The 16,312-nt window shown below is 35.6% G+C and overlaps 1 protein-coding gene across 1 annotated transcript; it reads left to right on the forward strand.

Moving 5' to 3' along the window:
- The first annotated feature begins 7,985 nt into the window (after positions 1-7,985).
- LOC136812838 (putative GTP-binding protein 6) lies at positions 7,986-14,353 on the forward strand. Its single transcript, XM_067069362.1, has 8 exons — positions 7,986-8,798; positions 9,501-9,556; positions 9,845-10,018; positions 10,752-10,844; positions 11,346-11,461; positions 12,040-12,182; positions 13,167-13,340; positions 14,125-14,353. Exons 1-8 carry the CDS (start codon positions 8,044-8,046, stop codon positions 14,261-14,263), a joined length of 1,650 nt encoding a protein of 549 aa, XP_066925463.1. The 5' UTR covers positions 7,986-8,043; the 3' UTR covers positions 14,264-14,353.
- Positions 14,354-16,312: the final 1,959 nt, after the last annotated feature.

A 16,312-nucleotide genomic window follows, 5' to 3' on the forward strand; every position in this document is an offset into this window, starting at 1 on the left:
TATCTTATATCATCTGATCGATATAATCGATACTCGATATAATGATTGATATAATTTTTTAGGTGCCAATTATTATTGATTGTTTTTAATCAATATTTAAAAGCCTACTCAGTGCAAAAGAGAAATCTTGTATTTTCTAATATGCAGTTCATTATCTCAAATCAAATGACTTTGGAGGTTCGGTGAAATGGTGGCCGAATAGACCTTTTTTCAAAGAGGCCACCCTGTTGAATAATTATGTAGTCCAGCAGAAAAACAATGATAAAACTATGCATAATTATTACAATATGCATGATACAGTAATTATGCATGGATCTATCATTGTTTTTATGGCTGGACTACATAATTATTCAACAGGACGTCCTCTTTGAAAAAAGGTCTATTGCCGTCCCATGTTTTGTCAGATACAGTCCCAAGTTTATAGTAGAGCAGTTGACAGTAGGTCAGAAGGTGGGTGTCTTTTTCAGTTTTAAAGGCAAAAGTCAGGAACAGCCAGCAGCGGAATTTTTCAAAATATATGTTCTATTTTTCCAGGCAGTTAGTCACACTAGGAAATTAAGCTTTCAGAAAAACAACATCAGTCATCTACAGGATACATTTCAACAACAAGGATGAGAGTTACCTGAATCAAGTTCGCAAGACAATATTAATTAAAACTTGAAAGTTGGAAACAAAATAAAACGTGCAGCAGCCAAAATCAACCAACCAAAATTTGTCATTCAATTCCCGAGACAGCGCTTTGATTTTTACAGTAAGTAAACAATTCCGCACATGTAAATGCCAGGTCATTGTTTGAGGTCCGGCAAAATTTCTGGGAGATAGCCTATCCGGCAGTGCGCGGATGTAGGTGGATTCCGCCTCCCCCGTAGATCTTTTTCTTGGGAAGTTGATCTTCAAATTAGTTTTCAAGGTTGGCTTGGCTCTAATTTTTTCATCTATGGCTCAAATTTAAGGCAATTTCCAGTATGGATTTCGTGTAACTAACGCCGAAGATCTTCGGCGTACAACTGAAACGTTTTTGGCGCATTGACGTAAGGGTACTTACAAAGATTGTTTGATTTTCAGTTGGCGTAAAGTAATAATTCCAGCTCGGCGTGAATGACTCCATAATCCATCGATTTTTAGCTTTCATTTGGCTAAATTTGCTTTCGCTTGTTTACGCTTGCGTCAATTTATTAATCATGTTGGTGCATGCACCTCTTTTCCCATCTTGCACCCCTATTGAAAAATTGAATGTTCGTACAAAAGAAATTTTGCTTGGCGTGAGGCTTGCTGTACGGAAAAATATCTTCGGCGCGAGATTTCGTGGAATCCATACTGGCAATTTCTCAAACATCAAAGTTTTTGAAAATGTTAATTTCATTAAAAAGCGCCGGGTTATTTTTTCATGAATCCCTTTAGAAGTTTTGCGGCTCATTTTTTTCCTTGAGACTGTTGAGAGTCAAGAAACGATATAGCGTTTTCGCAGCATTAATCTTTGATACTCATTTTGGGGGGACGCTATTAGTGTGACTAACTGCCAGGAGAGGAAATTTTGGAGTATAAAATCCAGGAAGCCAGCCTAGATAATCCAGGACCAAGTTTAACATAGAGCAGATGCTGCTTTCCAGAAAAATCTTGGCGTTCAATAAAATTACATAAGACTGTAAGAACAGATAATTTTTTCCAGTAGTCATGACTGATTTATAACCTAAGAACAGAATGTAAATTTCCAGGAGCCTGAATTTGTTCAAACTATAAAATCTATGTGCTTGTGCCTTTTAATAGGCCAGCACCATGCAGAATTACATTGGTCCTGTCTTTAAAAATAAAGGATCACCTCTGGATGTTTCTAACTACAGGCCTATATCTCTGCTTTCTAATATCGAAAAAATTTACGAGAAGGTAGCTTACTCTCGAGTAATAAATTTTCTAAATCGGTATAACCAGATTTACTCAAAACAATTTGGCTTTCGGAAAGCTCACTCAACCATTGATACCCTTATAAACATCACAGAGCGAATTAGAAACAAACTTGATAATAAAGAATTTGCCTGTGGCGTGTTTGTTGATCTCCAGAAGGCCTTTGACACTGTTGATCATGAAATTCTTCTTGCTAAATTAGATCACTACGGTATTCGTGGCATCGAAAATGCTTGGTTCAAGTCATATCTTTCTGACCGTTCTCAATTTGTCTCTCTATCTAATTCCAATTCTGAGCTTCTACCTATAAGACATGGTGTCCCTCAAGGCTCTGTCCTAGGGCCATTGCTCTTTCTACTCTACATCAATGATCTACATTCCTGTATTAAGACATCTGAAACCTACCACTTTGCAGACGACACTCATCTTCTTAACTTTTCTAGTACAGTATGGTCTTTGTGTGGACGAGTTAATGCAGATCTTAGGGTTTTGGTCAGCTGGCTCAAGGCCAACAAAATATCTCTCAATGCAAGTAAGACTGAATTTGTTATCTTTCGATCTCCTTGGAAGCGCCCTGATTGCATTCCCCGACTCAAGCTGGCCGGTCAAGTTCTAACACCCAGTAAGTGGGTTAAATATCTTGGAGTCTATCTTGATGAGCATCTTAACTGGAAGCAACATGTCTCGAACGTTGCTACTAAACTCCGCAGAGCAAACGGAGCTCTCTCAAAAATACGTCATTATGTTCCTACAAAAACCTTAGTCAATGTCTATCATGCAATTTTTGCCTCACATGCTAGATATGCTGCTCAAATCTGGGCTTTGCGTGACAATACAACAACCCACAGAATCCAAACTCTTCAAAATATTGCGGCCAGAATCATGACCTTCAATGGCCCTATGGTATCTGCCAATCCTCTTCTAGCTAATCTAGGACTTCTCAATATCTTTGATCAAGTCAAAGTTATGAACATTATGTATGTTCATAAATATTTCAACCAAAATCTTCCTCTGGAATCCCTAAACACTTTAAAATTCATGAAAACCCAACATGAGATTGGAACTAGAGATAAAATCATTGAATTAATTTTTCGACCCAATGTCAACACTAACTATGGATTGCACTCTTTCACAAGGATTTCCTCAAACCAATGGAATGAGCTTCAACGTATCTTTTCCGACGATAATCTTTCAGAACTTAAACTCAAAGAATTGAAAAATTTCTCTTTTGTTATCTGCATGAGCTTGTACGAGATTTAGAAATATTGTTATTATTATTATTATTATTATTATTTATTATTATTATTTTTTTTTTTTCTCAGATGTAACTGGTTTTATATTTATAAATCCTGTAGCTAATAAGGCTATTTTTTAAATGTAAATATCAAACAAAGTTTATAGTTTTTACGGTTATATATGTATATTTTTTCTTAGGTCGACCTCTGTATTTTTATTAGAATTAAGTTTCTAAAAGGGGTGTCCCTTCTACCTCACCTGGGTAGTAAATATATTCAAAATGTTCAAAATGTTCAAAATGTACAAGCATTTTCCTCGAGCAGACGACAGCAGCAGCCAGCGCGGTATTTTTTACCTGAATTTTCGAATCTTTCGAATGTTTACGTCTACCATCTTTGTTTGGGTAAGTTTCCAAGAATTTTCTAAAGCCGCGAGTACACTAGCTCATTGACCCACCATGGTTTTCAAGGCACTGGCTACACTTCAAAACTGTATACCGTACCGTACCCATAGACCTTTTTTCAAAGAGGCCACCCTGTTGAATAATTATGTAGTCCAGCAGAAAAACAATGGTAAAACCATGCATAATTATTACAATATGCATGATACAGTAATTATGCATGGCTCTAGCATTGTTTTTATGGCTGGACTACATAATTATTCAACAGGACGTCCTCTTTGAAAAAAGGTCTATTCTCCAAAGTCTAGTACCTACACTTTTTTGGTGATGCCACTTGTTTAAAGGTAATGTCTCTGTTTCTTCAAAAAATTTTCAGTAGAATTTCTCTTTTATGTGCGTACTGCTCTTCTAGCAGCTTGGCTTGGCAAAATTTTTCTCTTTTTTTTATGGGTATAAAATAAGCTCACATGTTCTTTTTTTTTAATGTCCCCTGCCAGAGGCAGGGGACAGACTGATGATCTGACAGCTGCTCTGACAGTTAGGCTAGGCTAGACTGCTTACCTCAGTTATAATATGTAAGTGCCGTAGTATAGTGGTAGTCGACCTTGCTTGGCTTCTGTGCAGGCGGCCAGGGTTCGATTCCCACTCACGGCAGTTCACTATATTTTAACATTTTTTATTATTTTTACTGTCTTACTGTCTTACTATTTATTACTATTCATTGTATAGCTATTTATTATTATATAATATTCTTCTTCCTTTTTATACTTTTTGGACCTACTTCCGGGTACCCCCGTGGAGGTCCTTTAAATTAACCCATGTCCGTCCGTCCGTTCGTTCATTCGTTCGTCTGTTGCCAGCTTTTCTCGGGATTGGCTCATTAGTTTATTCTGATTTTTTGCACAATGATGCAAAATGGCAATGCCCAAAATGTGACGGAGCCTGATTTTCGGAAAAAAAAATTTTCCTGCCGAAAATGCCGGAAATATGCCGGAAAAACTGGTTTTTTGGCACTTTCTCGAGATTTTATCATTAGTTTTTTCTGATTTTTTGCTCAAAGATGCGTATTAACAATGCCCAAAACATGGCCGAGTCCGATTTTTGAGAAAAAATTTTTTCCGGCCGAAAATATGCTGGAAATCGCCGTTTTTCTGGATTTTCATTGGACTTTTTCCTTATAATTGGTTGTTTTTTCATTCAAAATTATTATCAATAGCAATGCCCACCATCAAGCATGTTTCAATTTTCAATAAAATTGATTTTTGAAGCTGGAACTATTCAAAAATTGCCGGAACAACCTATTTTCGTCGGAAAGACAGTATTTCTTGAATTTCTTGAGCTGTACTTTATATTTTTTTATGAAATTTTGCACACTGATGCAAAATGACAATACCTAAAATGTGACGGAGCTCAATTTTCGAAAAACATTTTATTCCGGCCGAAAATGCCGGAAATATGCTGGAAAAACCGGTTTTTTGACATTTTCTCGAATTTTTATCCTGATTTTTTCTGATTTTTTGGAGAATGATGCGTATTCGCAATGCTCAAAACATGACCGAGTTCGACTTTTGAGAAAATGTTTTTTCCAGCCAAAAAAGCTGGAAATTTCCGTTTTTGCAGATTTTCCAGGGGGGGGTCAACATTTATAATACCAACCCATAGCCCAAAAACCTGACTTTTGGCCTTTTGAGCTAAGTTGACACCACCACCCCAAAATTGGTATCGATACCAACTTGAAAATCATAATTTTCAGAAAAAGGGGGGACCCACCCCCTTATTTTGGTATCGATACCAAGTTGAAAATCATAATTTTCAGAAAAAAGGGGGACCCACCCCCTTAAATTGGTATCGATACCAACATGACTTTTTGAATTTGACAAAATATCATGGGACCCACCCCATAATTTAGTACCAATACCAATCTGACAAATTTGAGTTTAAAGCTGTTTAAAGGGAACCCACCCCCTCCCACACAAACAGGGTACTAAGAGAAACTAAAAAAAAACTCATTTTTGAAATACTCTTTCTTCAACAAAACACAAGAAATGTCATATGCTAAAATAGAAAATGACTGAAAACTGACAATATAATAAAAACAAACCCAATGAAGCTAGCAAAATCAATCTGAATCAATATTATCTGAATATAATTGATGTGCAAAAACTAGGAGAAGCTATTATTAGTACATAGTTTTAGAACAGAATAGATTCACTCATTACCAAATGCTATCACAGAAAAAATGCTTTTGCTTCAGGCTTGATCAAAAATAAAACTTGAAAATATCGAAAAAGTCCAAAATAAACAAACTTCAAAGTCATTTAAACTTATTACTCATATACAGTCATTATACTCAAAAGCTAAAACAAATCCAATTGAAACCTGTTTAGACTGATATGTACCCCGGGGTATTTTCTAGCTATAAGGGCAAAAATTAGGAAAGTTTTGCTGTCATTTTGATATGGATACCAACTTTCTGAATCATATTATTTAAAAAAAGGGGTACCCACCCCCTATTTTGGTATCAATACCAACTGAGGATAACTCTTTTTCTAAAAAAAGGGGGACCCACCCCCATCAATACCAACTTGACTTTTCAGACTTTTAAAGGAAAAAAAGACACCACCACCCGGCTATGGGTCTGGTATCTGGATGTTGACCCCCCCCTGGATTTTCATGGGATTTTTCGTTTCATGTCTTTGCCAACAAAAACATCATTTATATATAAGAATGTCCACGATTAAGCATGGTTCAATTTTCAATGAATCTGATTTTGGTACAGGAACTTTCTAAAAATCGCCAGAACAGCCGAGAATCGCCAGATTCCATGAATTTTTAACATTGCGATAGCTTCTTTGATTTATACGCAGGCCCGGCGGAAGCGGGGAGACTGGGGAGACTTCAGCATCCCCATTTTTAAGCACATAAAGCCGGGCCTGTTACGGGTACCACTTTCAAAAAATCTCCAATCAAAGATGGTGGATATAGCTTTGTCCAGGAATATATATAAAAAGGTCAGTAGGTGATCGACAAAAAACTTTATACTAAATATACTCCATACGGAGCCATGGACATGTAATGACAGAATTTGTATGAATTGATAAACTTGATGGAATTATCAAAACAAATTTGTTGTCAAAGAGATTTAACAGTAAATGAAAATATAGGCTATCAATTTTCAGTCCCAGTCTGGAAATGGTGCACAATACGCATAGCTGTCAACTTCTCCTCACAAAAATGTGGGTGAGCTCCAAGTTGTAAAAATTTTCCCCACCAATTTTTCCAAATCAGAAAATAGGGAAATGTGGGAAATTTTTCCTGCGAAATCTGATCTTATCGGAAATTCTTTTCGGGAAATTGGGGAAAATCGGGAATGCGAATGGATGATTTTTATTGTTTTTTCCTTTTTTTGAAAGAAACTCTGAAATCACAGATGATTCTCCATCTGTTTGATCTTACTCTTATATAAAATTGATGATGTTGTTTAGTAATTTTTTTAAAGCAATAATAGAATTCATGGTCTTTCGACCGTAAAGTTTTTCAAAACAAAGTTTATTTTTTTAATTTGTTTTTATTTATTTATAGTCTACAACAAACCAATAAAATTTTTAAAAAGAAAAAAACTATATAACAACACAAACTCACAATCACAATGGTCTGCAGAATATAATACCCCAGAACATTGGTCTGCATTGTAGACAATTTTGAATTGAATTCTCAAACCTTAACCCTGGCCCTGAAACCTGAAACCTGTAACCTAAACCTGCATTTTGTACTAGCCGGACTTACCTCCTTTCTCTTTCCTATTTCAACAATCCAATGCCTTTCATAGTTGACATCTAAAACCTACAGAAGTATTCCCCATATATACAATGTTTATATCGAAATCTGTGATAAAAAGGTCTTTCTGCTCAGTGACTTCTATAGGTTCTCCATCAGAAGTCTTTTTTTTAATTTCATCCAATAAGATTGCCGCGTATGATGAAGGTTATTGACTGGCTCTAATTTGTAGTGGAAATGGCTTATCTGGCATTAATCTTATCTTATTTCAAACAATAGTGGGGAATTTGATGTGTGTGTAAGATTTTTAAATGATTGGGTGAAAGCACTTTACCTTCATTTGATTGGATACTTTTTTTTAACAATCACTCAGCAATCTTTTGATTGGACAAAATAAAACAAATCAATATTGCAGTGATTGGATGACAAAATATTTGACACTCACATGTGTCTGCAATCAATAGAGGGAGAGGTGTTTATTCGAAGCAGGCGTATTTATTTGAGGGGGCGTTTATTCATAGTAATACGGTATGCTTCTAACTTGTTTTACTTTTTTATTATGCAAACTTTGGTAGGCAGCTAAAAATGCTTCTCTTATAAGAAAAGGCTTAAAGAGTTGTTAATAAATGGGATCAATTTAACATTACTGAATAAGTTCTGATTCTTTAATTTTAGAAAAATCTTAAACTTGAAAAGCAAAAAGAAAATTGACAAAACTTTCTACTATAATGAGCACTTTGAGGCTATTTAAGCCCACTATCATGTTGCATGGCCAGCTCTGGCTGCGAACTTCTGTTACTATCAACCAACGATGTTGGATATCAATTTCAAAGCAATGTCTGAAAAAGCATAAACAACAGAAAAAGACACCTCCCAGTGTGGCTCACTTGAAAAGAGAAGCACCCTTTGTGTTCAGTGTTGTCAAGAAATTTCAAGGTAAAAATATAATGCAAATTGATGAGGAACCGATGCTGTTTCAACCTTTGTCTCGGGATATCAATCAAGACGATCTAATTGACAACCGATCGCAGCTTTTGAACGACTTGAAGATCAAACCAACGCATAAGAAAGAGACAGCTTTTATCATTCAACCTAATTTCAAATGGGGTAAAGGACGCTTCTTCACTAAGCTTTCAGATTCACGTTTATCAGAGGCTAAAGCTTTAGTTGAGAGCATCCAAAGCTGGGGGGTCCATGATTCATGTATAGAATCTGTTCACGAAAACAACCCAAAATTATTTTTTGGTTCTGGTAAAATTATTGAACTTTCCAAGAGAATCAGGACAATGATCAACGAAAATAATGTCACCATGGTCTTTTTGAATACTGGTAAACTTTCACAACGTCAAATCAAAGAACTAGAAGCAGCATGGGGATGTAAAGTCTTTGACCGATATCGTGTGGTGCTTGAATTGTTTAAAGAACGTGCATCAACAAGAGAAGCTAAATTGCAAGTACAACTTGCTGAAGTCCAATACCTTCGGTATGATGTTTCCAAAGTCATTTATCTTAGATTGGGGTTATTATAAGAATTCAGATTTTATTAAGTTATATTTCAAAAATCACCATGTAAAATACAATGTGTGTATTTTACATGTTGATTTTTGTAAACTTTGTGAATTTGCTCTACGAAGAGTATTGAGCACTCTTTGCTCAACAAACACATTAAAATTCAGATTTAGAAAGCTTCCATGTGTATTTCTGTTCTTTTACACTTTTTTCCTGTATAGTTCTCTTACTTATTTTTTTACCCTTTCTAGACAGTTCCAGGTATTAGGTCTTTTTCTTGGGTCACTAGGCTTTCCGATTCGCTACTGTCACTAGATACAAGAAGAAGCTGTAAAAGCGATTTTCTAAGAAAAATTAACAAGATAGGGTAGGTTCAGGAAGTGATATCCTCAGCTAATTGCCTTATTTTCAGTTATTTTATTCCTACCGGAAATTTGGGCATTTTGTGGCAAAATTTTAAATTTTGAATGGGAAAGCAACTTTCAACAAGAAAATCTCTTAAAAGAAGGCCTTTGAAGGCTTTCTTTTTGTATACTGCAGAAATATGGCATAAAAAATCGACACCTATACTCTTGTAAAAAGAATACATTAAAAGACTAACATCCTTGTTGCATTAGGTTTGCTGATCTATCGTTCCTCTTTTATATGCAAATGCAATGTCCTTTTCTCTTTTTAGGACTCATTTATCATCCAGTGATTTTGACTATGACCAGCAACGTGGTGGTGGCAAAGGTTAGTTGATACACCCTGGTAATAATTACATTAGAATCCCAAAATGCTACCATTTTTCATCTCTTCGAACCTCAACTTTGATTTCAAATATGGCTGAAGAAAATGAAAAAAAGTCGTCTGACCAAGTCTTACTGGTGATTTGAAAACATAATTCGCACTTTGCTTTTCATAATAATTCACAAAACTTACTTTTTGAAAAAGTGTCAGGTGACTTGTTCGGTGACCCTGTTTTTGTTATTTTCGACGTCTAGGCAGAAAAGTGAATGGCGTTATTTCTTATTTCCTTAGGCATGATGGGGAGTGGTCAAACTTACATGGAGAAAGCAAGGCGACAACTAACTGAAGCCGAAACTAAAATCAAGAAAGCGTTAGGCCACATCAAGCAACAAAGAAATCAAACCAAAACAGAGCGTGTGAGAAAAAGTATACCACAGATTGCTCTGGTTGGTTACACAAATGCAGGTAAAATTCGTAAATGTCTAAATAATACGTGTTACCCTCTGTCGGGGCGGAGATGGAAGTTTTACAAGCTCTTATTTGGTTTGGTTGGTTGTTAACCAGTAATAAAACAATTTGACTTTTTCTAAAGAACGCGTCATTTTTATTACTTCAAATGACCAATTATTAAAGTATCTTATAAAAACTCCATCTCATCTGCCTCTGTCGTTTGTTCCAATGGTTTAAAAGTCGCTCACTCGACATCTATTCTACTAAGAACCTAAGACAATTTATCTCTTTTTGAAAGTAGTTCGTTTTAATAATTCGATCTAACTGAATTTAATAGACGATTTTTTTTATTTTTTTTTCTTTTAAGAAACACACTTTTAAGAAACATGAGGCTCAGAATGCCTAAAAACTAAGAAACATCTAAGAAACATGCTGAGGCTGCAAAAAAAGTTTAGAAACAACATGTAAGAAACATTTAAAAGGCTCAAAAAGCCGATTTGTTTTAAGAAACATTGACTGAAGCTGCTTGATAACAACTAGTTTCTTAAAAAAAAAACGTGTAAATGACCAATCAAAATTTAAGTATATATTTCTTCTTTCCAATGAAAAAGGAACGGCTCTTTTGAAATCTTCAGACTTCGAGAAAATAAACTTTAAAGAAAGAGAGAAACTGTGGCGCACCCGGTATAAAAATGAATGTTTTTATTTGTTTGCTCGAAAGTTATTTATTTTGAATTTTTTATTCAAGGAAAGACAACGCTGGCAAAACTTTTATCCAAAGACGCTAAGATGCAGCCAGAAAATAGATTGTTTGCCACACTGGACACAACGGCTCATCAAGGTATGCCCACAAAACTACTCTGGTCTGAGTCCTTCCAAATAGTATCATTTATATTGTCTATTTTGCAAATTTACGCAATATTGGATGAGAAAGAAGTTTGGGTAATCTACCTTCTAAACTAGGAAAGAATTCGTTTGTGTTCTAATGGGATGCTTAAACACTATAAGCAAAATCTGCAACTAAATACTCTAATAGATATCATTTCCGTACAACTATTGGGGTGCATCAAAAACATGGGAGACTTTTTCAGGCTTAGAGCTGACTAGTCCGCCATTTTCTTTTCAATTCGGGTCGTTAACAGCGCGATTCGAATGTCTTAAAATTCGAATGTTTTTAAATCTAAGGTAAAATAGAAAACAACATAGTGGACTTGTGGACTCTAAAACAGGACACGCTGTCACGGAAAATTTGTGAGCAGTTAACTATCTAGTCTGTAAAATAATATGATATCTGTGACATTGTCTCAGTTCTTCCTCATTCTTGTTTGCTTTTTCTCCCCAGGAAAACTACCGAGCGGTATGAACGCTTTGTTTATCGATACCGTCGGTTTCATTTCTGACTTGCCACATGAATTGGTTGAGTCATTCGCTACAACTCTGGAAGACGTCAAAACGTCGGTGAGTTTTTAGTGGCTCTCAAGTGCATAATATCATGTTAATTTTGCCCAGTGATCTACGAAAAACTTTACACTCTCTAAAAAAGCGAATTTTGGGTCCAATTTGAAAAATAATAATCTCAAATTTAAAGTTAGAATGTATCTACATTGTAGATCTAAAAATTCCTACGTAATAGTAATGAGAATTTTGTTAAGACTGAAGATTTTAAAAGCTGTCCCAATTTTCTCGTGGGACTTCCGATATTTTGTATGCACCTGTATTACGTAACGCCCTCTCGTAATACTCTTTTTACTAGTTTTGTGATTTACGTCAATATATGCGTTGCTTGCGGTTTAAGGCGTTTTAAGCAAAAAACGTAAAAACGCGACCTTTTAAGGGAGTGAGCTTCAGCTACTTCCAAGTTTTTTTCGCAGGCGAGAGGGGATTTCAATAGCGACCAATCTGATTTGCTTGATATTGTTGTTGTTGTTGTTGCATGCTAATTTTACGCAAAAATAGGTTTCCAGAGGTTGAAGTCGTTTGACTGAGTGCACCCTCGTGTTGTGTGTCTGGTCTGATTAATATTTTTCTCTGTTCAGGATTTGATAATACACGTGTCAGATTGTTCACACCCAGAATTTGAGTTGCAGAAGAATACGGTGGAAGATGTACTGAAGAAGCTGAAATTATCTGAACACTTGCAAGATAATATGATCCACGTTCTGAACAAAGCTGATTTGAGGTATAGATCATATATAATCTGATGCAATAGGGTTTTTTTCCAGCCATCTTTTTCAAACTTGCTCAGAAATATAATTTAGGGGAGCAGCTATTTTCAACCTTCTTCCAAGATTTTCACGGAAATAATATATCCACGCCTTCTCGTTTTTGTCATTAAAGAGACTAGAATCTTTCATCTTCTAATGTCCTGGTATACTGTAAAATGGTTTTCTTTGTATCAAAATACAATCTACACAGGAAAAAATCCGTGAATCACATGCGTGTGAAAACCAATTTCCGAGCATGTGATCTTGCAAAAAATCACATGCGTGTGAAAATGTAATTCACAATCCATCTTTTCTCACTTGTTAAATTGAATAGAAGTGAGTTACTTTTAGGGTATTAAACCTCTCTCTCTAAGAAAGACAAACAATCCTATTTGTGATTTTAGATCTAGTCAGACACTCCATTTAAGTTGAGAAAAGATGGCTTGTGAATTGCATTTTCACACGCATGTGATTTTTTGTAAGATCACATGCTCGGAAATTGGTTTTCACACGCATGTGATTTCCATTCTTTTTCCTGTGCTAATTTAACCATATAATATCTTCATACAAAACGGCCGATAAAAAATTGCAATGCACCTATCAACCCTTAGCCGCGCGGTCGTTTTTTTAGCGTAATTAATTTATTATAAGGGAGTTTGACGTTAACTATATTGACGTTACTTTATCGCTTCAATAATAAGAAATTATCTTACATTTTTTACAAGAGCGCCCCTAAGTCTGTGTTTTCTTTTCCTTCTGTGTTTTGATACCGTCATTGGAAAGAATTTTCCATGCATTTTTGTTACCAGTCCCTGACCGCTTCGCTTAGGGTTGATAAGTGCTAGATCAATTTTTTGATCAATCTAAACAGGATCTGAAGCTAACCTTTTTAGGCAACTTATTTATCTCTGGAATTAATATCATTTTACCTTTCTATTACTTAACCTTTATCTCTGCAGAACAGCCGAGCAAGAATCATCCACCCTTGAGACAGACGATCGCCATCTCCTCCTCTCCGCCACCAGCGGTGAAGGTGCACCACAACTTCTAGATGCTATTCAACAAGGTTTATTGAAATCCACTGGACGTGGTCAATACCAAATCAACATTGACCAATCAGGTGAAGAGTTAAGGTGAGTTAGATTATTCAATCACTATATGAGTTTTTTATATGAGTCTTTGGAGTTCTTTTGTGTTAAGTTCTTCATGCGTCTCTGCGATGTATATAAAGTGACTTTCTGCATAATTATTCACCAACGTTTCAAGAATGTGTGCTAGATGTGTAAAATCCATTTGATTGGTATGTAGCTAGAAATCAAGTATTTCAGATTTAGTGTCCTTTGCCAGTTTGTAGTATACTCATTCACGAAATCTGGTGACTAAAATGTTTCGGCTAAATTCTTTAACATAACCATTTTGAAAGCTGGTTGACTGACTTTTCATTATCGGTCACTCAAACCGAACTCAGAATCTAGGCTGCACGCATTCCCTCTGATATATTTTGATATAGGGGATGCTTATCGTGTATAAAATTCCCGTCCTAAATTTGGGGTAGGCTGTTCCAATTTTTTTATACGGTTTAGAAATGCAATGATTGTATTAACCTCTAGCTATTCAAAACATTAATTCGAATTTAATGAAGTTTCAAGATCTCTCATATAAAACTTACTAATCAAGCTAATCAAGTTTCTAAAAGAACTCTATATCAAAAACATATCAGTGGGGATATTATTTTTTTTTTTTTTTTTTTTTTTTTAACATCTCTTTCATCACCAAAGATTTGGTATGACCTGTGATATGTGCAACCTAGAGCTAATCCTAATCAGGCACTGGAATAAATAAAATGTATTCTTTGGATATTGGTACAGACTTTCTCACAAAAATCTCAATTTTTGTCTCCCTTTTCCATCCTTTTAGCTTTCTCTACCGCCACGGAACTGTAGTCAGCGCAAAAGGACTGGATGACGGTACACTTGATGTGGTGACCATCTTGGATCAACCCAATCGTGGTCGATTTGAAAAGCATTTTCACGTTAAGCTGAAGAATGCAAATTGAGAGAGTAATTGAGATCAATACTGAACAATGTTCATTTTAAACTAACATTTAACAGCCTTTTTTCAGATGGATTCTGAAGAGGTCTGATGCTAGGAATAAATTTAGCAAATCGGTAATAAAATTGTCCTGGAATTGTCTGTAGAGTATAAAGTAGAGACATCTAGAGTAGACATCTATTAGTGGCCGTAGTGCAGTGGTGGAGCACCCGGCTACAGTGTCTACCCAGCTTCTAGGTCATGGGTTCAACCCTCGACAATGTTATACAAAAGACTTCGTACTTAGTACAAACTTGCTTCCTATGGAGCCACCTGGTGAAGAGAAGAATGGAGAGTAAGTGGGAGCAATCTAGGGAGAAAGAGTTGCGCCCAACTCTACCTTTGGGTAGATTAGCTATCGAAAGAGTCGGGTCGCCTCCGACTGCGGTCTCAGATTTTCTTACCAGAGACATCTATATCGGGCTTTTCCAGAAAAAAATCGTGCACGGATTTTCGTCTGTTGAGGAGGTCCGGTTTGGAATGCAGTGGAATTCCATAGGCGTAGACGAAAATCCGTCAAAAATAAGCGGAATTCCAAGGGGGTAATGATTGGAAATTTGTAAAAATTCGGAATTCCAGAGGGGTATGATCCTAAAATTATTTATTCCAAGGGGATAGGTCACAAAAGGTTGGACCTCCTCAACAGGGGGTGCACGGGTTTTTTTCTGGAAAAGCCCATTCCTGCATGTAAACAGATCCCATGTCTACGGAAATTTTCAAAATTCATTGCCGTCCTGCGCTACGTCATACGTAAGATACACTCGTGTACAAAGTACATCTATTCGTACAGTTGTACAGTTTTGAAGAAATCGCTAAATCGGTACATCTAGAGCCCATTTACATAAAGGACGGATAAACTTAAATGTTACCGAAATCAATGTATACCAAGTGTTTTGGTGGTAAAAGAGATTTCAACAAAAAAAAACTTTTCTGCAGTGAGACGTGCACAATAACGGGTTTCCCTCGAAGCCTTAAAAGGTCTTTAAAAACAAATTTTTCATGTAAATTTTGTAAATATTTTTGTATCTATAGAAATTATTTTTATCGAATTTTTACTCATATTTTTAAGCAACAGTGTTGAAGGAATATGCATCTTTTGGCTATGCTAACCGCATTCATATATTACAAACATCTTAGTAGGAAAAAAGAAACACATTTTTCAAAAATTGCATCATTGTTCACAGCATCTTAAAAAACCGGCCTCAAATTCTCTTACAGTTTGACTCATATAAACTTTGTTGAAATCAGGCACCCCTCATCCAGCCTCACCCCCAAAAGAGTTCACGTATAATTTTTAATAGAAACATCATTTGCAATACATTAGTTAAAGGTTTTTTTTTACATAAGTGTTCCCGTTTCATATCAGACACATATTTCATATCAGGACAGTGTCTTCTAATTGTTATATTGTGCTGACATAAACAAAAAATACTTTTCTCTTCCTATTTCTGACCAATCTTGCTCCACATATGTGTCAATTCAATGTGAAAAACATTGTGAATTAAAATTGATGAGTAAGCAAACGATATCACTCTTATTTAAAAACAAAACCTTTAACCCTTTAATAACTGAATAATTTTTTTTTTAGTAAAAAGAATATCAGAAATTAGATTATGAAGCAACAAATCGAACACGTACAAGACAGATCGGACGTGGCATAAAAACATTTCACCGAACCATGGTAAAACGCCATTGTTAACGACATAATGTGTACTGCTGCTGAAAGGTATGATTCACTCTTTATATTGCCTTTCCGTGTGTATTTTTTTTATTTAAAGGGCGTTATCACAAGGTTTAGCCCCAAAAAAGGCTAAAATTTCTCTTTTATCAAAAGTTTTATTTTTTCATTTTTTTATTTTTAATTACTTGAAAGGCCTACAAGTAATTTAAAAGATACTGAAGTTGAGTCAGTAGTTTAATTTCTCTACCACTAACTATAGTATTTATTGTCTAATGCTCGTCTAGCACAACGAAAAAGCCAGTCCCTAGGACTTAAAAAGTGGTACTCCTACCA

Source organism: Clytia hemisphaerica, unplaced genomic scaffold (assembly GCF_902728285.1).
Source record: "Clytia hemisphaerica strain Z4C2 unplaced genomic scaffold, Clytia hemisphaerica genome assembly, whole genome shotgun sequence".
NCBI classification, from domain to species: Eukaryota; Metazoa; Cnidaria; class Hydrozoa; order Leptothecata; family Clytiidae; genus Clytia; species Clytia hemisphaerica.